Source organism: Aythya fuligula, chromosome 1 (assembly GCF_009819795.1).
Source record: "Aythya fuligula isolate bAytFul2 chromosome 1, bAytFul2.pri, whole genome shotgun sequence".
Classification (NCBI taxonomy): domain Eukaryota; kingdom Metazoa; phylum Chordata; class Aves; order Anseriformes; family Anatidae; genus Aythya; species Aythya fuligula.
In genome coordinates this window covers 196,656,138-196,682,576 of record NC_045559.1, presented here as the reverse complement: position 1 = coordinate 196,682,576, position 26,439 = coordinate 196,656,138, and the positions used below count along the sequence as shown (strand labels likewise).

The window sequence follows — 26,439 nt, the reverse complement described above, 5'->3', positions numbered from 1 at the left end:
AGACTCTACTGCACAACAGGGGGAAGAGCTGGTTTGCCTGTCACCTTCTTTCAGAAAATTAGATAGAGCAGCCCCTATTTCTTGTCCGTGGATGCCTTTGGCTGCTACCCAAAGTTCTCTAACCTCTCTTGACACCTTTTTCTCCTCTGCACTGTATCTGGGGAGAGGCCTAGCATGGGCTCTGGCAGCCACTGCTGTGCTGAGCAGTCCTCAGGCTCCACAACCCTGGTGTGATTCATGTAGCCTTCTCAGGGCCTTGAGGCTGCACCTCTCTGTCTGTCACTACCAAGTTTTAACCTTAATTTGAAACTATCTGGGCTGTGTCAGCACCATTATCAGTCACACCTGTGTGGCATGAGAGTGCCGCGTTCAGGTGTTTTGACCATGGTGCTTTCCAGCCCAGGCCCTGGTACGATGGTTGTGGATGAAAAATGTTCCTCCTGGATGTTCACCTTCAGGACTCCAGCGAAGTCATGTTTTGCTTGGTATCACTGGTGAAAACACCAAGCCATTAGAGTAATTGGGGAGTGATTCATCTATTTGTTTTGAGTGGTTGAATGCCAGACCACAGTACGTTTTCTTACATTTTACAATTTAGTAGTGGCCTGGAGTGCTGTATAAATTTTGCTGTACTGCTCTAAGAGGCTAAGCTTTTGCTGTTCTCTCTGGTTTTGGTTTAGAAGTCCTCCACAGGATTAAAACAACTGCTTAGTAGCTGGAGCTTTACTCTTTGTTTTGTGTTGTGTTTCTGACCCCCCTAATGCTGGCCTTGCCCCTCGGTTAAATGGTGCAGAGGCAAATGGCTGGTGGGAGTTCACGAATGTTTGCCAAGAGTTCCTGCAGTGATGTTGTATGAGGCCTAACTGTTTTCTAAACAATGCCATCCTTCCAAAATTCCTGTATACTGATTCTCAGGGGGAAGGAAATTGATTGAAAACCACCACATTTAAAATTATTCTATTTGAAAGTAAGAAATGATTGACTGCTGAAAGCTTGCCTTATCTGTTGTCTTCCCACTGGCCCTGCCACCCCTCGCTGTCCCAGGGTCAAAACAAATCTAATCCAGTCTTGTATTGGAAAAAGCAAATCAAGCCAAGGATATTATTATTTGCTCTATTTGTCTTCACTGCGGTATGTTTATAAGGTAAACCCCATTTTAGTGATGTTCAAGTCGAGTTCTGAATTGCGCTTTCCCAAGTAAGCTTTGCTGAAGGAAGCCAGTATTTATCAAGCATGCTGTCAGAGTTTTAGTGCTCAGTGCTGGACAAGTGGACAAGTTACATCTCAATTAAAAGCGGAAGATGAATGGGTGGCAGTAAATGGAGGTCATAGGTTAGAGGCGTTTAATGGAAGAAATGGAAATGAAAATTGGAAAACAATCTAAGGGGATCTATAGGAGATAAGAACGGAGGAAACTCAATTAGAGGGAGCCATGCTTACTTCTGCTCCTGGATCTGGGATAATTTCCTGGTTTTTGTTTGGATGGTTTTATTGCTTCCACTGTTGGCCAAGCTGCATTATAAATAAATAATTGAATCACCCTTTTCATGATTTGCTCAAATTGATGTATATCAGAGAGAAAAAAATAAACTCCATTTCAAAATAGTGTATAAACAGACAAACGGATTTTTGCTGTCTTAAGTGCAGCCTATAGATTAGCCCTAGGCAAAGCCCACACTGGTAATACTAAATGTTTAAGAATTTACAGCATAAAATATAAGGGTGTTTTTAAAAGCTAAAATGTTCACAAACACTAATTCAAATGTTAAGTGCTTATGAGTGCCTCAAACTACATCTGATGATGTAAGGCAAGCCATGCAGAGAAGCATACTATGTGTCTATGATGTGTCCATTTACAGAATGAAAATAAATCACTTTTCTTTTGCCCTCTTCCATTTAGGATAGATGTATGTGCAAGTGTATGTATACGTATTTTTACACGTATCATATCTGCCTGTACATACATACAACATCTCACCAAGGTGTCTAAGTGTCAGAAAGAGACACAAGTCACTGCAGTGCATAATGAGCACATAAGGGTTGTGTCCACAACAAAGCCCTTATTTTCTGTGTCTTCTTTTATTATGTCTCATGCTTGTGGTTTCTCTCAAAGGACTAGAGAATGTATATTGGCACTGCAACATTTCATTATTTGCTTTATCAAGACGTTCACTTCCCCACCTCTTCAGGGAGCTCAGTCCACCTCATCGTAAGAGACTCTAAAATTGAGCTGCTGCAGTTCCTGTGCGTGTATGTATACATCAGCTGGGAAATACAGTGCTTATTTCCGTTGAGTCCATCAGAGCCTTGCCCTGAATAGGAAGGGAGCATCTGGGTAGATGCTGATGTCTTGGTACCCCTCAGATGCCAGACTGCCTGCTTTGCTTCCCGGCCCCTTGAATGGAGCTGCATCATCTCCTGGAAGAGTGGGCAGGGAGAGCTGGCAGAAAGTACCATGACTTCTGAGGACTCTGATGAGATAAGGGTCTTAGTTTTCTGTCTGACATGAAAGACAGTACTTAGGAGAAACGCAGCCACAGCACATTTATTTGATTCTCTCTGTTCTGAGCCAAAAGGAAGCACCCACTGAGTCACTGGCACCATTCCCAATGATCACGGTAGGGTTGTCTGCTTGAAGGCTTTTATCGTGATCCTCTGATTTGCCACAGTCCCTTGGGTATCTCAGCTTCCTTCCATTTTCTTGTCTGAAGAAGAGTGTTCTACCTTCAGAATATTTTTGAAGATGATAAATTTCAGACTAAAGCTACCAGAAGATTAAAAGAATAGTACTTTCCACTAATACACTCCGGCATATTCCCATATACTCTTTGACCCTTCGATTTATTATCACGCAGAGTATGGAGAGTGAAATAGAAGTGCCCTTACTGTCTGCTTGTTTAGGGTCTGTGCTAGGTTTGCTGTTATAACCCCAGCTCCATTTCTGCCACACTTTACACGAGGTAGAAAATTAAAGTTCTGACTCCCTTCATGATCATGTGCAGCGTTTTCCTGCAGAGTTGCCACAAGATTGCTCAAAGTGTTTTGGAAAAAATCCATAATGGAAATCAATTCTAGTTCTTTCACCCTTATTTTTTTATTTTATTTTATTTTATTTTATTTTATTTTATTTTATTTTATTTTATTTTATTTTATTTTATTTTATTTTATTTTATTTTATTTTATTTTATTTTATTTTATTTTATTTTATTATCAACCCTCTGTAGGTGGCTGTGGCCTCCTTAGGGTACTACAGGTATGACAGCGTGGGCAAGACCATGATGCCACTGTGGTTTCCCTGCAGAGGTGCAGCATTTATGCAAAGGATGTCTTTTGGGGACTTCCTTATGGAGGGCAATGCCCCACTAGTGAGAGGGGTCTGGCGTGTGAGACCTATTGGTAAGCTTAGGAGTGAGACCAGAACCACTCTTGTGTTTCTGGTCTCTTGTCTATTCAAGAAGGGAAACTGAACTCACATCCTTCCTGAAGTGAATGGTGAGAGATGCTCCCAGTCTTCTTGGCTTTAGCAAGTGATCTTTCCTTCAGAGGCCTGAACTAAATTTTGGCATTCAGGAAACCCTCCTGCATTTCCTCGGCTGCAGCCACCTAAACTCCTGCCCAGAGGAGAAGCAGCAGCTTGAGGTATTTTTACTCCCCCTGGACATGGAGGATAAGAAGGGGATTCTCCTTCTCAGCCTCTTTAGAGAAGAGAGAGTACAGCTGAAAGTGTACTGAAGAAAAAATGGAAAGCTTTGCTTTTGAGTGGTTTGTACAGTACATACAGTAATCCCGATTCAAAATAAGATGCCTCTTCTTTGACATGCTGGCTGTTGCTACCATGGCCCACATACACAAATCTGTGATACAGAAGGAAAACTTGAATTTTCTAGTCCTGGGGAGATCCCTGCAAATGGGTCTAGATAAAACTGCAGGTTTCAGTGCATCCAACTTGTGTTTCACAGCATAAAGCCTTACAAAACAGTAATATTCTGCTACATTATGGAAAATATTTATGAAGTATACTGCCTAGAGAGCCCTTATCCATCGGAAAATTTATTTTCAGAAACACAAGAGTGAACAAACAATTGTTCTTACAAAGCCAGGTTTGCTGTGTAAGAGCCTCTTGTCATCGGAGAGTTTCTGCTCAAGCACAGAAGGGGACCAGGCTGTTTGCTGCATGTCTGTCTGGCCCGGTGCTTGGCATGGACAGAATGACAAATGTTGCTCCAGGCTCACCAGGGTTCACGTCCAGCAGCTGTGCTGCTTCTAATGGCTTGTGCACATCTCCAGAACAGGCTCGTGGGTTTCTTGCATGACCTGGTGAGAAGATACCAGTAAGCTTCTGGCTTAACCCCTTAAAAAAAGAGAGGGGACGTGACTGCTGGTGCTGCTGGGCTCTGTCACACTCAGTGCCCACCTGGGCAGTGCTGTTGGACGCCCACCTCACATCTGTGTGCTTGAGAACTGTGCATTTCGCTATGCTTGGTGCAACTTCTGCTTTGAATCCCAAATTACCTCCTAGTGTAGGACATGGTACTTTTCTACAGACATAACTATTTTGGTGGCCAGGATTTTGAGGTGGGCAAGGGGCTGTTTTTTCACTATATGTGTTTTTTCCCCTCCATGGGGATGGCAATGCAGAGGCTGTTGGAACAACCAAATGGTGGTCTGGGGGATCAAGCTGGGCAATCCAATGGAGCCACCCAGCACCATACAGGGAACCTCCTCTCTCCAGGATTCTTCAGTTAGCGCACCATGGCAGTGTTTGCAGATTCAGTGTGCTTAAAGTCCTGAAGGGACCAGATTGTCTGGTTTTATCCCTCTTATGTTGGATATAATACAATACTGCCTATTATATTTCACCTTCTTACCTCTCTATTTAGTAGTCTCCCTCGGACTGAAGCATATCATACATTTTCCACAAAATCTTTCTCCCCCAACAGCTTGTAGACCTCATTGGCAGATATCTAGAGATTGAAAAATTATACCAAGAATTAATCACCCACTTTAGAAAAATAAATAATAAAATAGGGTATCAAGCTGATTGCTAATTTTATTTTTCCTGGCTTCAGTTTCCAATCATTAGATGTTGCTCCACCTTATTTTGTTAGATTAAAGAGCCCTTTAGTTTCCCATATTTCCCCGTGAACTTTGCATGGATTTTATAATCAAATTTTCTCTCAATCTTCTTTTTAATAAGCTTAGCAGATCGAAGTCTTAAACTCTCTTACTGTAAATCATTCTCCCCGCTTCTCATGCTGTTTGTGGAGCTCTTCTTTTTATATCTTCTCCAATTTTTTTTGACGTGCTTTGTAAAGCAGAGTCAGGTGCAATGTCTCCAGACAGAGGGAATGCTGCTGTGCCTGGCAGAGGGGTTAAGCGGTGCTCTGGTGCTTACACTGAGCATCACTCTCGCCTCTTCCCCGCAGCGTTTGTGTTCGAGCACAGCGTGACTATTAAACCCCTTCCAGAGGTACTCATTCTCTCCTGTTTGACTACTCCTCTGGGTTTATTTTTGAATAGAGAAAAACTTAAAGGCGTGTTTCAGGGTTGATGTTATTACTCTTTTCAGAGGGCTACCCATTTGCTGTAGGCTGACAGGCAGCTGAAAGAAACAGCAGCAAAGGAGGAAAAACAAAAAGACTCTATTTCCAGTATAATAAAATGTCAATTCCAAGGTGAAAGACTTTTACGGGGAGATGTATTCCTGACAGTCCCTTGTTTACCCTGGCCAGCCATCCCAGGCTGACTGTGCTTGGCACCGAGATCCATCAGAGGAATCAATGTCCTTTTATGCTTTATTTCAGCCCAGGTAGAGTCAACTTCACGTGTCCTCCATGGGCATCGTGGTGCAGGGCGGGCACAGAGCACCAGGCAGCCTCCCCAGGCAGCCACACTCTGCCACGGAACTGCCTCCAGTGCCTTTCAGTCCCTCCCCAGAGGTACAAAAAACCTGAAGCTGCTTGGGACAGATTTAGTAGAAGGGTTCCCAAAACAATCCCTCTTATGTTAGGCAACACAAAAGGTGCAAAGCCCTGCATAAAGGAAGAGGAACCTGCACAGAAGTCCCTTGCTGCTGTTGTTCAGGCCAGGACTTTCATCAATATCCTTTTGAGCATCCCATGCCTTTTTTTCTCTGTCTCCTCTTCCTGCTTTGGCTTTGCTCTGCTTCTGATCTCGTTTCTAAAATAACCGGGAGCAAACCCTTCTTTTTAAAATAGTTTCCCAGTCCTCCTGGCAGAGGACACATGGGTCGGACTTTGATCTCTTTATTAATCTACTAAAGAGGATGTACAGAAAATCTGGGTTACTCCGGGCATTAGGCAGGCCCTTTGTGAAAAAGTGCCTCCATGCAAGCGGGTTATTATCAAGGTTTAACAACTTCCATTGTTGGTGCTAACAATGGGAGAATTTCTGCTGATACTGGCTGTGGGCTTCCTGTGTTCCCTTCCCCTTCCTTTGGGGGGCTGCACAGGTGAGTTTTATAATCCGAGCAGGGCTCAGGAAACAAAGCAGAGCTCAGTTTGCTGTAGAGATAAACAGATACAGAGGCATAAATGTGTACAAATGTGCTGTAATGTCAGAGAGAGTTCACAGTTTATAATTCACATGTAGCTGGAAACCCAGTAGCCACCAGTGCTTTAAAAAAAAAAAAAGGCAAAAAAAAATCGTTATCAATAGAATGAAATTATACAGTCAGCTGTTGTCCTTTTGGAGTTATCTTAAGCAAATGTTACCCCATTGCATCTTCCTTCTAGCATTTACAAGTGCCTGAGGTGTCTGAATTTGGGGAGACACCTTCCCCAGTCACAAAATTGCACTTTTCATTTGTTCTGGTTGCTCTGCTGGCTGAAAAATTGAGCCTGCACATGTCCAGCAAATAGCGAAAAGCAGATCCCATAAATAGGCATCACCTTTTGCTGTGTCTCGGTGACCAAAAAGCAGCAGCCCTTGTCCGTCAAGGCTGCAGGAGGAGGCTGAAGCCACCCAGCCTTGCAGCACATCCCATCTGTCAGAGCAGTGTTACGCTCGGTCCCATCACTTTCCGATTGCACCGAGTGGGAAGCAGCACGTGGTAGCATACAGTCATCGCTGGGGCTTCCCAGATCCTCACAGCCTGGTTTTACTGCAGGGTTTTAGTGCGCTGCTCAGCAGTGATGGAGTGTGCGAGGCTTTGGCAGAGATTATTCATAATTTAGAGAGGGGTTTATAGCGTTTGTGCTTTTGAGGGCAATTTGGTTCTTCTGGAGATGCCCCACTGTGTATTTTTGTTTATCCATATAAGATTATCTTTATGATTTTTTCCCAAGCAAAAAAAAACATTAAAGCAAGCAGAATATACATATTTCTTCAACAAATAGAAGGCTGTAATGGAAAGTATAGAAAGTATAATAAAGTCTAGTCAGGTTTAAATGTTGGCACATCTTATTTTATTTAATTCGTAAATGGAAGAAGATAGAGAATTTATTTGACTAGGTGTCTGGTTCAGTGTCTTGATGATATGTTTGGAAAATTACTCTGAAATTGATGTGTAAATGACCTTGAAGATGTCATATTTAAACAATAGCTCATTTTGATTTGAAGTTGTAAGCCTTTTTTTCCACCTCCATGCCCCAAACACAGCAAGCAAAGAAAACATGCCACATCGGGTTTAAGTCGTTTGAAGGTAAAGAAGGAAATCTTTAATTCCAGTGCCATAAAGGTGCTGTTTACCAGGAGCTCTGCAGTGCCACCGTCTCGGTGCTGCCTTGTGAGACCTGGGGAGCTCCTGTCAGTCCCATGAGAAAACCCAGATCCGGTGCTGGGTTGCACTGTCAGTTCAGGGCACAACATTCACCTTGTAACTTGCCTCAGATGCACATATATATGCAAAAAATATGAAAAAATGCATATGTTCCCTCTTATTATTGATACATTGATTTGAGAGGGCACTGGCCAGACCTAAGCTTGAGTATCACCTTTAAGTAGTTGAAGTTCCCCCCTAGCCATTGCAAATGAGGTTAAATTTACATTTTGCAGCCCGAGGCAGGGCTGGCCGGGGTCTGTACTCAGGTGGAACACCATCGCCAGCTCCGTGTCAGGGTCAGGCCCACAAAAGCCATGCTGATGGGGCTGCACCTGATTTAAAGACCCCTGCCAGACTGGCCATGCAATTACACCATGTGTCCAAGTCACACGGGGTATCCCTGACCTCAGTTGGCTGGCCCAAAACCCAGAGATTAGGTGAAGTTTCCATACCTAATGAATTTTCCTGTACCTATCTGTTCTTTTTCTGACTAACTGAACGTGTTTTGTCTAAACCATTGCATGGCTGTGTTTGGTTTTATGAGCGAAAGCTGTCTGCAGCCCCGAGGTACACCCAAAAGGCTGTGCACAGCCCAGCAGCCTTCGGAAAGAGTCACGCTTGAAGTGAAGTTTCCCCTAAAATGTATGGTGGCATGTCATGGAGAGTAAGAGCAGTAAACCTTCATGTTATCTACTTATCTATCTCTTGTATGCAGGTATATTACATTTACTAAGAGTAATGTTAATGTCCTGGTTATGATCCTGACTGGATGTGATATTAATGCAATTGCATGCAATAACCGGATAAAAGGTGTATTTGCAGACTAATCCAGTGTCAGTTGAAATAACGTTGCTGAGGATTGGATTTTTAATTCTCTTTTACTGCCCTGGGAACTTAGATGTAATATCCACTGCAGAAACTGCATTTTGAGGTAACAGCAGATTTGTACATTCAAAACATCAGTAAAAAGAGAAAATTAAAAGTTAAGCCCTAGACAGGAGTGTTACCTGTCCTGCATTGTTTGACGAACATGGTTTATTATGTATGTTTTACAATTGAACCAGACAAAAGAATATTAGAAAGTTCTACATACGTATAACCTCACAAAGTTAATATTGCTTTTGGACTCGTTCCTTGGCATGATCTAATCTCCATTTAAGTCAATGGGGATATTTCCATTCACTTCAATAGGAGCTGGGTTTGCGTTTTAATATGTATTAAAGCTTACAAAATTCATGCAATAAAGTAAAAATGGGAGGACACACTTTGCACAGTGGGGGGGCTCAAATGAAGGTCCTGTGATAGCATTTAATCACCAGAATAAGGAGCCTGATTTGCAGAGCTGCCTGCTGGGAGCAGTGGGTGGCACAAGCGGCCAGCCGCCTTCACGCTCCAGTGGAGTTTGTGGTTGATGTGATGCTGCCATCCGTAGTCAGGTTTGGCCCTGGTGATTCAAAGCTTGAGAGGACTTGAAAAGGGGTGAATATAACATGTGGTTTGTTCTCTATCCCACTGGCTCCAGTGGGCCCAGTCTGTCAGGCACTGGTGCTCAGATCCACTGCACATCTTCGTTATTCTAAAGAAGTTCAGTGCTGTAGGTTATATTTACAGTTTACCCTTAATGGAGGTAATGGAAGAAATATCTTCTAAAAGAGGTATACACTTGGCTTTTATACACATCAGAACTATTTTATGTGAAGTACCTAAATAAAACAGTGTATGCACTATGCGTAATGTCAGCTTTCTTTAAATCATAAATTTCCTTTCTTTATTGGAAGTGTAATTCCCGTCTACAAATCATGCTATTTTAGTTGGTTTTATGTTCATTGGTTTGATGAATTAAGGGCTTCCATAATTTTTATACTTTTCCTGCCTACGTTAGCTCTCTGGTAAACATCCTTCAGAAAACACGTACTTATTCCCCGTGAGGAATCTGGACTAGTTCTGACATTTGGGTTGCACTCACAGATCTCCGCGTGACCCTGGCTCTGGGCATGGTGGCAGCTGGGGGTAGGAGCACCAAGAGGTGTCTGTGGATCCTTCATACTGGGAAGGCTGGAACAACTTGGTAAACGCCTTCTTCCCCTCTGTGCCTCTGTGTTTTATACTGAAATTCTGAAAAGAAAAAAAAAAAAGTCATTATAAAGCTTTTATCTGCGTCTTTTTGCTTACTTCTTTTCTCCCAACAAGGAAACGCAAGCAAGGGCCGTTGGGTGGTAGCTCGGTGACAAACAAGGTGTTGTGTTTACTACCGGGAGACTGGCAGAGCCTTTGATTGAGGGTCATAAATAATTAGTGGTATTTCAGAATCAGTGATTTTTCCTTTTTTCCTTTGAAACTGAGTGATGAAACGGAGCCCTGAATATTTTCTTGTCAGTATTCATTCCTGACACTGCCTCATTCCCATCATTTTAATTTGGGCAGAGACGAGCTTCTACTTTGTAGCTGTTTTGTACTGAATCCCCTTAGTTTTGAAGCTGGAGGAGGGAGATGCACACTTAGTGCTCTGGAAATGCCTTTTTGTAGTGCTTCTTGTGGCACAAACCAAAGTGGCCCTTGCACACAGTGGTGCTAAGTCTGTAGGTCCAGAAGGTATGTGAATGATTCTCAGTCCTTCCCAAAGCTTATACATTTTTATAGCTACTCAGACATCACATTTGCATTGGCGAGGAGCTGACTTTGTTTGGAAAGAGTGTGCTGTACTCCTACATACATCTCCCAGAGCCACCCAGAAAGTGGGAGCACTTGGAGCATGCTGGTGTGGGCTCACCTCCAGGCAGCTTCTAATGGGGACAGGCTCTGCCCTTGCTGCCTCCACCACTTCTCCTGCCTGCCTCTGTGCTGTACTGGGTCAGCATCTGGGCTGGCTACCTCATCTGGCCCTTCCTAATTTCCCAGTTTGAGGTGCAGATTGTCCTTCTCTTCTCACAGGTAACTAGTGATAGGACTAGTGATAGGAGTGGCCTCAAGTTATGTCAGGGGAGGTTCAGGTTGGAATCAGAAAGAGCAGTCAGGCATTAAGGGGTTGCCCAGGGAGGTGGGGGTATCACCATCCCTGGGGATGTTCAAGGAAAGGTTGGACGTGGTGCTTAGGGACATGGTTTGGTGGGTGACATTGGTGGTAGAGGGATGGTTGGACCAGATGATCTTGGAGGTCTTTTCCAACCCTAATGATTCTAGGATTCTATGATCTTGTCACTGACACTCTTATCAACTGAATGACCAAGGAGAGCTGATGCCATTACGCAGGGTGCCCCTGTGCAAAATCACTGCAGTATTTTGGAAAAGAAGTAACTAAGGGATTTCCTGAAGTAGTTTTTGGATAGAAGTTTTTGGAGGAGTGGCTCATGCTTCCAAGTCAGTCCTCTTCCTGACTGCTCAGGAGCCTGCCTCGTTCATTTACTGAAGCCATGAGATTATGATGACTTCCACTGACAACTATAACACGTGCTACCAAGCTATTCAGCAAAATCACACACTAAAATACTTTTGTATCTATGCCAATAAAAATGGGTGGGTAGGAGAATAGGTTACAGTGGCTCATCCCAGTATCAAGACGCCAAGCAGTGGGAGATTCTGGCCCATCTCCATCACTCAGGTGCTCCTGCCAGGTATCCTCCACGGTGCGTGTTTGCACTCTCCTTTTTCTGACATCAACTCCCAACCATCAGACCTTGATTTGCTTTTCTCAGCGAGATTAAAGAGCCTCGTTATTCTCCTCTGTCTTTTCCCTGCCCGGCTTCTTACAGACCACCAAGTTGTCTTTTAATCTTGCCTTCCAAAAAAGCTAAACAGAATTGAACTCCTTTCAGTGTCTGCGCTATTGAGGGTATTCATGAAGGATGGTGTGACTCTTAGGAGGAACGTATGTGCGAAGCAGATATCCATGGCGATGGGCACCTATGTAAACACGCGGACTGACAGCTCCAGTAAACACTCTCTTCCAGAGCTGTGGCAGGTTCATTCATCACGCGACCTATACACAAAGTACTGTCAGACGTGTAAGGTAAACAAGCAGGGGGCAAAAAGAGGCTAGGAAAGAAATAATGCTTCTCTCTAATCCCTTTTTGTTTTAAGAGCCTCTTGGGTATCTTGTGGCTGTAGTAAATACATAACTTTCTGATAATTTTTGAGTGGACTGTGCCATTTGAAGTGGTCTGCTGAAAGATGGGCAGCAAATCAGTGGGAGAGGCAAGAAGGAAATCCAGTTTGCTGATTTTTGTCCACTTAATAGCCGCTAGCTTCTCACTGCCTTTTTTTTTCCCTTTTTGCCTTTGCCCATCATAATGCAGCCCCTCACTGGGTGCCACTTGCGGGAGCCGTGCAGAAAGCATTACCCCATTATTTTCCTGGGGAAAGAGGGAAAACAAGCCTTTAAGAGAAACAAGTGCACAACCTTTGCATTTCTGGCACACTGCCGAGCCCGAGGGCTGCACTTAATTTACATATAAATGTGACCAGGATTTTAATCAGAGATTAGTGCACTCTGTTGTTATTTTTCACTTAGAGTGTTCATAATGCACGTGGTGCTTTGCAGATCATGTAGGACAAATGGATTTTGAGGGTTGCAGTGGAAAGCATATCTGTGGCACTGCTGTTCTGATGGATGACCGGCTTTCTTTCTGAGGGTGCCAGCAGCCCGAGGAAGTGCTGGCTTCATTTCTTTTGGGATACTGCAAAATCAAGCATTTCTTGCTGAGGGGGATGTAAAGAGCTGGCTTCGAGCCTGCTCACCTGGATTTCAGCTGCCCCATGTGGCAATGCAGTAGTGCCTCACTGATGGAGCATCCCGGTGGACGGGAGCATCTGCTTTTCTGCCTCGTTCATAAATGTGTCTGCAAAATCGTGAACTTGTCTTTTTAATCACTTCAAAATTTTCAGAATCTCTGCTGATGTTTCTTCTTATTTCTCGATTTGTTTAGCTCAGGTGTCATTACCTTGTCCATATTTCTCTTCTAATTAGCAGGCAGCTGGGAAGAGTGCATCACAAGAATTATCCCAGAAGAGCTGTATGGCTGCTCCCCAAACCCTCTCCTCCTTTCTGTTCTGAACTTGAAAATAAGCTTTTAGCCTTCTTTAGTATCTGTTAATAAGCTTTGAAATAAGTGAGGTCTTTTCTGATTTTCTTGTGGTCTTATCCAGGGATATTCTCATTCTTTCCTATACTTCCACTCAGCTAACCTCAGGTACCTCAGGGCCTACCCATGGAAAGCCCCAGGGAATATCTTGCTGTTCTGATACCAGCACTATCAGCCTTTTTCCTTAAGTGATGAAGAAATGGTGATAATTAAATGGCATCATCAGTCTTCAGAGTTAGCACCTCATCTGAAAATTAAATTTGACATGTGCTCGAAAGGCGTTACCCAAATCTACATGGAGATATTGGTTAAATATTCTTGTATGTGTTCTTGTGGGTACGAACTTCAGACACACATTTAGGAAGACAGCAGGGAGGAACTTTGGAAAAACTGAGAGTGCAGTGGAAGGGGAAGGGGATCCCAGGGCTGACACAGGGTCTCCACATGGAAAACCTGAAAGGGAACAAAGACCTCCTTCTCTATCCATCAAGCCGCTGTGTGTTGACAGGTTAAATGACAAGACATATTGAGCAAAAGGAATTAATCTGGATCTGGGACCTTTTAATAAATCAAAAGTAAAAGGAAGAATCAGTGTAGCAGACCCATTGGCAGCTGCTAACACTTGTTTCATTATCCTTTCCTTCTGAAATACACAAATGGAAAGGAACTGTTGCCAGGAGTCATAAAATGAAGGAAAAACTCAGAAGATAGATTTATTATCAGTTCAATATTGGTGAAATTCAGCTTCATAAACAGAGGTTAATCTGCTAAAATCTTCCTTGCTCGCACTGGGGGAAAACCCCACTCATTTCAATTTTTGCTCAAAGATCTAAAATAATTCTTCTTGTCATCTGAATAAATCAACATCTCCAGAAGCACCAGTGTTCATCTTTTTTTGCCTCATCCTTGCCCACGTGGATTTATTTTATTTATTTATTTCCAGGGGGTGTTGTTTATTATGGGCTCTTCTCATCCTGGCGATGTAATTTCTCTTCTGGACTTCTAGGCATTTTCATCACACTCTGCTACATATTTCACCCATGTTTCTACAGAAAGTCATTATGTAGCACAGCCTGCTGCTGACAAGAATATTTAGAATACACTCTGCCTTTGTCCTCCAGTGCCGTGTTGCTCACCTTTGTTTTGTGAATAATATGAGCAAGAAGGACATGGACCTGGTGTTACTGCAAAGAGACCTAAGCCTACACATGTCTGGAACTGGTGCTGCTCCTTCTTCCCTGTCTTCTCTCTGTATGGTTGATGAAACTGTAGGAAAATATGTGCCAGTTCAGACTAGTGTTAAAAAAAAAAAAAAAATCCAAACTTGAAAAAAGTATAAAAAAGAAGAGTTGTGATAGAAGACAAGAACTAATACAACAGGCATCCATTCGGTGAGTCCTGTGCTGCCTCCCACCTCAGCACAGATTTGGATGGGGGCCATCAGGATCTGGAGCCTGACTCCCTGGGGACAGGCACCATCTCTTCTCTCTTAGGGGACTTTCTGTCTTGCGCTGGGGAGTGGTGGTCCCTGAGGATGGAAGTTACCTCTTTTGCCTCTTGCTGCTACCCCTTATGAAAACAATGCAGTGAGTTCACTGGTAGCCCTGAGCATAGGATGGGTTCTGCTATCAAATGGCCAGGGAAGCTCACACCAGGGCTGTTCAGATCATTACAGATCAGAAGCTTTATCAGGCCATCAAATCCCTTCCTTCTGCTGATGTCTCACAAGCGCAGGGCCATCATTTTCATGGCTGCTTGTCAAGAAATGGAATAGCCTTTCCAGTTCGCTTTTAAACCAAAGGTCATGGCTTCATCTAGTGTCGTAAATGGAATAATTGCTGCTATCTACAAAGCCAAATTTGATGCATAACTTGTAAGACTGGGGCAAGGAATAAAGTAGATGAATTACAGCTGAACTTCACATAGCCCATTAAGAAGGATTCATGATAGGACCAGCAAGGAGGAGCCCTTCTCATCATCCAACACCCAGCCCACTGCAAAGCAGCACCTGAAGCCTGCCTGAAACCCCTCTCACATGCAGCTCTGGATGCCGCTGCTGGCAGGGAGATTGAAGAGTTGTTTGTGCCCATTCCAGGATCTTTAAAGCCTCTTTAAGACATCAGGATGTCCTAGGAAATTTTAGAGCAGTCTGATAATTAAAAAAATATATAAAACTAAAGGCAAAAAAGACACCTACCTCCCTTCCTAACTTTCCTCTGGAATTAACTGGTGAGGTTGTTCTAAGCAGCATCAAGCACATCTGGGACTAAATTCAGGTTTCTTGCATTACTTCTTTACTATTTCCTCTCTGTTAATGACATGATTTGCTTGTTTGCAAACTGTCCTTTGAATATATCTATCTCAAGCTTGAGACCCATCATATTCATGTGCTGTCCAAGATTTAGTGCTGGATAGAATAGGAAAATGTTCTTGGGACATGTGTCGCAAAAGTTGTGGGAAAGGGCACTTGCTTATTTTGATGTTGGTGTGAATGCATGTGTGGTGCTGGTGTACTTGGTCCTCTGTGTGTTTGCAGGCAGTGAAGGCTCTGAGTACACAAATATGAGCAGGTCTTTTAGTGCTAGCAGGTCTTCCTGGTAGAAAGGCCTTGTATCTGATATTACTAAAGTCATGGTGGGTTTAATGCTCATTTCAGAAGGAGGATGGCTTTCTACATCACTTTAGGTAGACTTGAAGGTGCCTTGAAGTCCTTTGCTCTGTTACAGACAAATGCTTTCTCTCCTGGTTTCTTAGGGGCACAAAGAAAACCATCTGATGTTTTACACCAATAGGTAGCATGGGCAAACCTTTCCTTCCTCTGTGCTGAAGGAGGATATACTGATTGTCTAAGAGCTACTACAAGGCTAGCTTTCAATTGCTCATTATCTGGCATTTTGGCAATGTGCAATGACTTTTCTCAATATTTAATGTGCTGTCTATTTTCTGAACTCGAATGGATTATTTTAAAGTGTCCTCTAGGGCTTTTTCTTAAGCAGGGCACTGGCAAGATTTTTAAATGAGCAGCCACCTTCCCTTGTGCAATTCACTTTCAATGGTGATCTCCCTGTCCACCACAGTTCATACAAGCTTACACTACTGGCAGAAGATGATGGCATTTCTTCTGTTACTCAGCCAGCTGCAGTCCCAGCAGAAAACTGGTTATGACACTAGGACACTTAGGAAGAGCCATCTTCTTACACAAAAAAAATTGTGATACAAAGGACTGAGATGTTGAGCAGGGTTCAGGAAGCAATGACTGTTTTACTTATAAGCATGTTTAGCTTTTGTAAGGTTGGAGCATTTAATAAATCTGAGTACATTTCTATAGTACTGCCAAATTAAAAGAGATGTGTTTTTTCATTGATCCTCTTCCTGAGATCTTCTGCTTGCTGTTTTTCTGCAGGAGTTATCTACACAGCAGATATTCTCGATCGGGAGACAACCAAGTCCTACTGGTTGACGGTGTACGCGACTGACCACGGGGTCGTCCCACTCTACACAACCATCGAAGTCTACATTGAAGTGGAGGACGTGAATGACAATGCCCCTCTCACCTCTGAACCTATCTATTACCCAGCTGTCATGGAAAACTCCCCGAAGGATGTATCTGTCATTCAGATCCAAGCCCAGGACCCGGACTCCAGCACCAATGAAAAGCTGACTTACCGGATTACAAGTGGAAATCCCCAGAATTTCTTTGTAATCAATCCCAAAACAGGTAACAAAATCCTGCTGCCTTGTCATGGTAGAAAAACGCAATTTAAATATTTATTGGCTTCCTTCCTTTCAGTATTTTTCCCAACCTATGTTTTCTTGTTAGTTATCTGTCTGAAGCATCCTGCTGTGCACTTGTAAATGAGCGTGCCGGCAGCTGATGTGGGGCACATGTGCTACTGCAGCAATCGCTCGTCTGCAGGTCACTGAATAGCTGCTGGCTGTTGCCTCTTTTCCATGTCTGTAGGGATGAGACTTTGTTGCTCTGAGTCTGCAGAGCAATACTAACAGGCAGATTCAAGCTGTTGGATTTCGTGAAGCAGAGCCTTGTCCTTTGTAATCCAGCATAGCTCCGCTGAAGTGAGTGGCACTACAGTTGTCAAGTACATGTAATTAGGCTGTATGTTACATGAGCTGGATATAATTTTACAGCTTGTTTCATACAAAAAGACAGATGAGTAAATCTGAAAGTCCTTCCGGCCCTTAAAAGAATCTATGCATTTGCATTGATTTGTAACACTTAGGGATGAGTGGCCTGTGTGGGCAGTGTCACAGACACACTGCTGTACACCCGGTGCTCATGCTTGCTTCAAGTTCTTGTGCTTGTTGCAATGCTTCTGGCTTTATTCTGGGGTTTTGATTAAGTTTCTTTTCTTTCCTTTTTTTTTTTTTTTTGTGTGTGTGTTTATTTGTATTTGCTGCAGCTTAGGAAGTCAGAAGAAATATACCTGAGTGAACACTTTTAATTTATAAGGCAATGATATTCACTAAATAACTTTTCAACATATGTCAATCCTATTGCAATGTGTAGCTTAAGAAGGGGCTGGGAACGTTTCAGACATAAGCCTTTCTTCAGGTGAAGAAATCATAGAGCATGTGTATTCACACCGTTCAATCTGCTGAGCCCTAAGGCACATATCTCACTTATTCTTAACACTTGAAGTGGCCGAAGATGGCTCTTCCATCTGCATGCCTTCCCTTCCTCCCCCTGCCCCATAAATCCCATCTGGACAAAATAGCAGAGTTAGGACTCTGCAATATTTAATTAATTACATTTAATGCACGTGCATCCCTGCCATCAGCTCCTCCCACAGAGCATCCTGCTCAGCACATGTCTCTTCATGGCCATGAGTTTCAGACAAGTCCCAGCCATGGGTGCTTGGGTGCCACTGCTGGTAGCACCAGGTGTTTTGGTGGCCCTTCCCCATGCCAGAGCAGAGGGCAAGAATAGTTTTATCTGGTAAGAAAATTGTCATCCTCTTGAATTGCAGGTCGTGCTGAAGAGGTTCATCTTCATTTTGTGCTGCTAAAATTGTTGTCAGAGAACTTAAGGGCATCAGCATAGTTAACAATTCACTATTTCTGCAACCCCTGGGGAGGGGCATTGCTGCTTTTTTCTTGTTTTTTTTTTATTCCTTTGAAAATGATTGGACTGATGGAGTCCATGTGCACTGAGGTCCCTTGATCCCCAAAAAGGGAGTTCTGTCATTTGAACACAAGGATTTCTTCCTCCCTTGTGAAGTAGCGAAGCGTGGCGAGCTCTTCCTGCCCCGTGCTCTGTGTTGGGAGGCTGGCGTCCCAGGAGGAGGATGGGTTTGCATTAAAGTTTCCCTGAGATATCTGTCCCCGGTACATTCTCACAGGGCATTACCTTCTCTAAGGCAGTGGTTTATGCTCCAATTGCTTATAGATGCGACTTCTGCACACACAGGAGAAAGGAGAAGTGTGCCGGCCCCGTGTCCTTGCTGGGATTCAGCGATGCCATAACTCACCCAGCGCTTTGCATAGCAGCCACAAGTGCAGCCGTGTGCTGTATAGTCAAGATTAAAAGGTTTAATGTGAACCCAAATACGTGATGATGACAGTGTGTGTGGGTTGAGTGAGAGCAGTCATTTGTGAGGAGGTATCTTTTGTTTTCTTTGTCACTTTGGGAGTTTAAACAGCACCAAAAAAATGACATCTTTCTCCTGTGACTAATCGGGTGTCAAGAGGCAGCACGAAGGCCCCATATCACGTTTTTCACATCCTTCAGTGCAAAGCAGCAGAAATTGGCCTCGACTGGAGATGGGAAATGGGCTGGAGCATATGGGTGCTTCTGTGGCAATCAGACATTTCTCAGATGCCCAAGTCATGGGGCTTTCGGGTTAAGTTTCTCGTTGGATTTGCTGTCAGAAATAAATGTCCCCTAAACCCAGATTATGGGGAGGCTGGGATGACAGGCATGACAGGAGGCCTGTTTCCTCTGCAGCAAAGAAGCAGTGATCATGGTTTGCTTCCTTAGATCATCAGGATATATTTCAGCAACAAATCTCCCCCTGTTGCTGGAGAACAAGGCCTTGTTGGCCTTGGCCTCCTGTGCCTTCTTCCTTTGTGTCTTTCAGGACCTGCTTTCCTACAAAGTGCAGAGAGGGCACGGGGTGTATCATGGCTGTTTGAAGGGTGGGTGTTACTTCAGACATCTCTGCCAGATGTCTGTGGCACTGATGAATGGCACAGACAGAGCGAGGTGGGCAATCCCTTCTCTTTAGAGAGTCCTTGCCTGTGTGAAGAAAAATGCGCTGGGTGCTGCTTCACCCTAGTCATGCTGTGTCCCTCTCCACCTCTGTGCAACCTCCTGTGCCTTATCTGCGGTCCCTCAAGCTCCCAACTGTATTTAATAGAAGTGCAAGTAGGCCACTGGGACTTGGCCCTGCTGGCTTCTGTTTGGGGTTTGTGGGGATGCCAGGGGGGCTCCAGTAGCTCTGTGCCTGCTCCTCAGGAGGACAGGGACACGTGCAGCCCTCCTGCACAAAGCTAGCCGGTGTCACCACCCTTTAAGGTCTTTCTTTTGTCACCTCCTTTGTGTTTTTTATTTTTTTCTATCATACCGCCCAGCATCAGTCTACACCTCGGAGTGCATTTTTACCTTGTGAGCTGATATTCATAGGTACAAGCACTGAGTGGATAATGTAGCACATGAGTACGTGTGAAACCATAAATCACCCACGCTTGAGAACAAGGGGGCCTTGTTCTGCAACCTGGCGGAGCCGTCTTCTAAGTTTAGCACGTCCAAGAGAGCAAATCTGGATTTTCCTTTAGTGGGCAAGGAGTATTGCAGTACGCTGTTTTGTGAGGGGGCAGTTAACATGTTTTTCAAGTAGCTGAAGTGACCCTCCTGGTTATATTACTGCAGGGAAAGGTACACTAATTCCTTCAGTGCCTTTGCTTCCCAGATACACTTTGCACCCAGCAGTGATGGAAGTGTTTAGAAGTCACAACGCCTGTCATTAGGATCAACCTAATGGGGCTGATGTGGGAGCCGGGGGTTTTCCCTCTTACCATGACTTTTGTGCAGTGGAAGGCTCGGTTTCCCTTATCAGAGCACGAGGCCTCTGGGTTTTGCTCCCAGCAGCACTGGTTGGGGCTGTGATTTGAGGCTGCAGCCAGGGATGAGACGGGCAGAAGGCCTGGGCAGGCAGCTGGGGCGGCTGGCTCCCCGCTGAGCCCGTGGCATGCCACGGCAGCCCCCAGCCCGGTGAGTTATTTCGGGGTGAGAAGCTGGTGGAAGAAGGTAAATAAAACGTATGATGGAGTTATATATAAAAGAAGATTGATTAGGGGCGTAAATTCTTATTTTTATTTCATGTATATAGGCGTTAATTTCACAGCACAGCACAGTGGTAATTTACTGCATTGATTTATTAGTTTCTGTGCTCTGAAGAAAACAATGAATTTTAATTCAAGCCATCACTTTTTTTTTTTTTTTAGTGTTCCACATATATTGGAGAAACCCCATAAGCTTCTCTTCAGCCTTATGGAGATGAGATTAAGAGATATTTTAACTAACAAGCCAGCAGACCAAACTTAGCTCTCATGCACAGCAATTCTGTTGATGGTAATGAGTTTACTCTAAATTCACGCTGGTGTGTCTGAGAATTTTGTTTACACCTTGCTTTGGCTCTTGCTGGCAGTGTTTTAACAAAGACAGAGCTCTGGCACTCCCAAAATAGTATTTGCTGCAGCTTTAAAGCAGGCTGCACTAGTGGGGTTAGAAATTGTGTATGTAGGTCAGTACATCATTTCAGAGCAGTGATTCTCCGCTTCTGGAAGTCGTCTCTGAACTGTCACATGCTGCACCTAGATTTGGAAAGAGACTGGATATTTTCATACTGAAGTAATATTAATATTTATATAGGCTAATGTGGGAATAGCGAGTGTCATGTTTAAATTGGTATGAATGCTAAGGAAGATACCTCTTCTAAGCAGGCTTTTCTTTCTTTAGCGCTTACTGAGACAGCACAGGATCCTGCTGGGGCTGAATTGCAATGCCATATGAAAACAGTACTTCACCCTCCTGCCATACCTCCCGATTTTTATGGATACTTTTATCTTGTTTTTCCTGAAATCCCCACATGTATTCCTTTTTTTGAGCCAGGTGCTCAGCTGTTGTACCGTGTCCTGAAGGTTGCCAGTACTGCTGTTGGCTGCCTAGTGCCTCTGCTCAGCCCAGAAGTAATGGTATGCCGGTGAGGAGAGAGACTGAGGCTGGTATATTCAGGAGAGCACTCCTGGGACTCTGCAATAAATTCTTGATCTCCAAGAGCCAAGTTTGTCATGTTGTTGCTGGTTTGTTGTTTTATTTTTTGTAGAGCAGACAAAGAAAGATGGTTAAAGATGCCACTTTTTTTTTTTTTTTTTTTTTTTTCAATTCTGTTGGGATTTAGGGGTAGATAACATTTCAAGGGAACTCACCTTGCACTGGAAGCACATTTTGGTGGTCTTAGTAATCCAGTTATTAACATTTGTGCTGTACTTTGGGTGCTGCAAAAAGCCATATGGACAACGAATGGGAGTGGAGGCAACTTAGTTCCTGCTACAGCCTGTAACATCTTTTAGGTTTAAATCCAAGCTGCACTGAGTTAGGGGAAAGGCTAGTATTTATTGGTTCTGGAAAGCAAGGGGCATTTAAAACCTTCTACAATATCATAATCAAAGTTAAATGCCAAGCCATTTGAAAAGATTAAACAAAATTATTTTTTGATAACATTTCTAAGGGACTTTGGATCAATAGCATGAGACTAAATGTAGTACTACCTTGGTCTGTAAGAAGCATTTCATGCTACTTTTTAAAGTCTTCAAGAATAGACAATTAAAGTGTTCATTCTTGAGCATTGGTTCTCCCTCCTCCCCCTGTTATGGTATTTCTGCTGCATTAGTGGGGGACATGGCTGCGACTGCACTTGTTGCTGGTCATGCTGTTAAACTCTTAAAAAAATTCCCCATCTTAGACATTTTGTAAATGAAGACCTTTAGTTTTTTGTTTTGTTTGTGGTCTCTTTTTCTTCTTTCCCCTGTGATTGTGTAACTTGCCATCCATCTCCCTCCTGGGCACATTTTACTTGCAGTAGAGATCAAACTGGGCAGTCACCTCCCTCCAGGCTGGAGGCTCCTTCTGGAGGGCATCTGGTGGCACCTCCTGCCCGTGTGTTTGGCACAGTGCCGTATCCGGTAGCTCTGTGCGTTGTAACACTGCTGTGCAGATCGTGTTGTGCCCACTGCCATTCATACTGCACGTGTCCCCGTGGTTCAGCTGCCCTGCCCAAGACTGTAGAAAACTTTGCGGAGCAAGCAACCATTGATTGTAGGTCTCTTAAATTAATGGTGAATTTGAGGACTTCTGTCTCTCTTCTGTGGTATCCAGCATTTTTTTGGACAAATACTGAGTTCTCTAACAGTTGCGCCATCCAGCCCAATATATCGATAACTGATCTGTTAACTACCCATAACTAACACAGATTTTTACAATGTAATTCCCTTAGAACATTAGCTAGCTTCCACTTTCTGTAATTTATATTATATCAACACATGCTAAATGATCTACTTTCTTCTTTCACCTCTCAATATTTTTAACTGTGACTCTCAATGACTTCTTTATTATGTGCTCATTGTTAAAAATTGAGCTTCTGAGTATTTTAAAAGCTTTAATTTCTGGTTTGGGATGGCTCATTCTTTACTTGACACCGTATTTCCAGTGCTTTGAGCCTGAGGTTAGCAGCTCGCAAATCAAAGTTATGTGCTAAATCACAGTGGGACCTAGAAGCTCATCAGGCATTGTACAACATGTTAGTCAAAGTTGCTGCCTTAAGGAGCTTGTCATAACAACAACAATAATAGTAATAATAATAATAATTAGGGGAGAAAAAAAAAAAAAAAAAGAAAGGATGTAAATCATCAAGTCCATCTGCTTGCCAGTGCACGTTTATTCCCCAGAGCACATTTTCAATTAACTCCTGAGCTGCAGCCCAGCAGTGACATGAACTCTTCTTTTGACTTTGATTGAGTCACGTAGCCTCACTCTGTTTCTATTTTTTTTGGTGTAAGTGGAAATATTTTCTTACCTTATGTGATTGTTCTGGAAATTAGTCCAGTTTGCAGATCAAATAGGCTTTGAAAATGCAAACTATTGATTTTTCAGGCATCTCAGCATTAATAGGCATCCATGCACAGTCATATATTCATAGGCATATTAAAAGAAAAAGGAATATCACTTCTAGAATGGTTGAAGAGGAATATAAAACCTTTTTAATTTAAGTAGCTATAGTCTCGTGGCAAGACCACTGATTCCACAGAAAATGAGAAAACATGGGCCCAGCCCATCCATTTCTTCCCTTTTCTCTGGCAGTGATTTTCTCCTTACTCTGTATGTGTTATCTGTGTAGGGGATAAAGGTGTGAGCTGTGTCACCTTAGTTGAGGCTACGGTAATGCTGCTATTAATAAAATAATAAATCCAGCTTTATCACCTCTTCTGAGTAGGCCTGATTTCTGCTAGCAGTGGGGTTTGATTCGTGAAGCACTGAATACAGTTGAGCTTGCTGGATGACTCTGATATCAAGTGTCTCTTTTAAAATTATATTAGCAGATACAATAGTGCTCATAAATGCATATTTTTTTTTTTCTGTAATCAGCAGATTTAAACATGGCATATAGAAATTTTAACCTTTCTTTAGATCTCCATGATGACCTTTTTAGCCCTCTTTCATGGTAAGAAGCTTTGTGAGTTTTACCATTGACTCAACTGGGCCATTGTTATCCTTATTCAATAAGACATCAGTTTTTAACCTGAACTCCCCGTCTGTTTCAGTAGAGATGTATGTCTGAAGTGCAGCAGTGTGGCGTGGGCCTGCGAGTCAGTGCTTTCTCCTGGAGAAGGTTACTGCCTGATAAGAGAAAGAGGCAGGGAAATACTGATCTTAAGTTAATGCCATGCCAGTGGGGAGGAATGCCCCTGCTGATGTTAGGAGCATTAGTCCACCCCCCAATCACAGTGACAATCCCACGGTGAACCTCTTTTTAACATTTCCCTGCAGAAAAATAACTCCTTCCTGTCCTGCCCCAATACAGATTCTGGAACAGCAGGAATTTTGCCGCTGATCCCATAAATCTGCATTGTTGTATGTTACAACAGTCATTTATCATTTTCAAAAAACACCAGGAAAACAGGCTTCTGTTGTATTCAAAACTCTGGCTATCACCTTAGCTGTATATCTGATTTTTCTACCTTGTCTGTCAGTCCACTTTCTCTGTTCATACATTTCCAGAAGCCACGGCTAGTCAGAACTGGTCAAGAAACCATCTATAAGTTGTTTTGTTCCTTCACTGATTTGTAATTAGGGCTGTTGCATTCACTTTCAGGTAACCAACTACTCTTGATAAAATTATTATCAATGACAAGCATAATCGAGATTATTGGGTGAAGCTGTGTACCCTAAGTATCGAGTCACAGCCCTGTTAAACATATGCACACATGCACATGCTATGGACACTTGTCATATCCTGTCATACATTATTACGGTAATAGCAGTGAATGCCCTTATGTTACAGTAATTGCTTGTGGCCCAAGCCTGAACTCTGGCAAGGGAAATTAGGTTTGTGAGTTATGGATGCAGGGACATGGAGCCTGTGAGTGTGATGTTCATGCAGGGTTAGGGGTGTGGAGCTGCCGGGGAGGAAAATAAAGCTTTGATGTTGGGCCAGATAAGGTGAAGGCTTGGGGGTGGGGAATGTTGACTTTTGCTTTCTTTTTATTGCTTCTGCTTTTTAATCAATCAAGTAACTTGCATTTTGCTGTTGCTCAACAGTCAGAGGTACGCTGTCTGTCTATGATTTTTAGATCTTGCAAATCAGATCAGACAATACAAGGATCAATCAGCATGTTTCCCTCTTCCGTAGCTGCTCAGAATATATTCATATTGTCATCTTAGGACACACACTTCCTTGGCTTGAGTGGTGTATCTTCACCTTACTGTATGAGCATTTTCTAATTTCTCTTTACTGACTTCACTGGAAGTTAGCAACAAAGCCTGCAGCCATAATTTACTCTCAGGGTAACATCCGGTCCTCAGTACTTAACAAAAAGCAGAGGTGGAGACATTTCCTCTCTGAGAGAATGAGATTGACCTATTCTATGTGTGAATAATTAAAAAAAAAAAAAAAAAAAAAAAAAAGAGTCAGGAAATGGGAATAAGAAGGGAGGGCAACTGTAAAGACAGGTGTGTTTGCATAAGCCATCATGATGTCAGTAATTACAAACTATTAATTTTTCTTTGTCTTCTGTCACGTAGGAGGTTGTGTCAGCACCTAATAAACCTCCAAAGCTTCATCACCTTGCAATACAGCTGAACTGGTCTGTTGAAAATTAAGGTTAATAGTAAATCAGTGTTATTTTTCCTCTTCTGTCTCTCTCTGATTCTCTGTCTCCATTAGAGTTACACTGTTATATCCAAAGATAATTATTTCCTGTGAAATTATTCTCCCCTCACTTTCCCCCTTCCCTTTATGTTAATGAGAGTGCTTTTCTCTCACTGTGAAGATTGACACAACTTCTTTGAAGTTAGTAATGCTGTTGCCAGTTCTTGCCAGTTAAGTATGTGACCTTATCAGTATAATTGTACAGATCGCGTCGCCATATGTCTAGATGCACAGAGCTTAATTTAACAGAAGACATATATGTATAAAAATAAAGCAGTATCTGGGGGTTAAATATTGGAAAGACCCCCCTAATCACAGTTTTTCATCTTATACAAAACTTTCTACAGAACTCTTACATCTCTGAAGTTAAATTAAAAAAAAAAATAAATTTCCCTGCAAGGGACCCTGGTCTTGTAGCTATATTTTCACATTGATCATCCTGTGGCTTCAACAATCCCTGTACTTCCTCACCAGTTGTGCTTAAATGTTTTCTCTTCCCTTGATGGGTAAGTCCTCCACACCATATGGTAAGGCAGAGCAGCACTGCTGTACCTTTTGAGCAAACAAGAAACTGAGGCAAAGGAAGCAGCTAACAACCTATGCCAATAATGAAGATTTGGTCTTAATTTGCTTTCAAAACCACTGGCCACATATAAAACCTTCCTGGCGATGGTCCAGACCAGCCTGGCCCCACTGAAACCTTGAATGTAGGCTGACCCCATACCTCTTTCCCCTCAGCTGCTGTTTTCCCTACAACCTGCGCAGAAACTACCTGGGCATGTAGGAGCCTCACCTGCTTCCTATCCTATTTCCTATCCTGTTTCCAATTAGCCCACCATTTCCCATCCTTGTCTTTCACCTCCTCCTCACTTGCCCAAAGGCAACCCTGGGTTGCCCAAAGGCAAAGAAGGATTCCAGTGTGTATAGGGATGGCACTAAAGGCATCAGGCACAGGACCAGGATGGCACTAATGAAGCCTCTAAGGCATGTAAAGACCAAGATGACTCATGTCCCTTGGGTGTGTGAAGCGAAACCTCTCGCTGTCAGCCTAATGCTTGCACAGCAGCTTGCCTGATACTGTTGTGGAGCAAGGAGGCAAACCCAGAGCTCTGAAGTCCCAGGCTGGCCTCACACA

At 43.2% G+C, this 26,439-nt stretch overlaps 1 protein-coding gene across 7 annotated transcripts in view; it reads left to right on the top strand.

Annotated features, from left to right (window-relative positions):
• FAT3 (FAT atypical cadherin 3) overlaps positions 1-26,439 on the top strand; it is a 418,888-nt gene that overhangs the window by 173,150 nt on the left and 219,299 nt on the right. For all 7 annotated transcript variants that reach the window (XM_032196191.1, XM_032196182.1, XM_032196148.1 and 4 more), the window contains exon 3: positions 16,265-16,579. In XM_032196191.1, the coding sequence (XP_032052082.1) occupies positions 16,265-16,579 (315 nt within the window). The remainder of the gene's footprint in view (positions 1-16,264; positions 16,580-26,439) is intronic.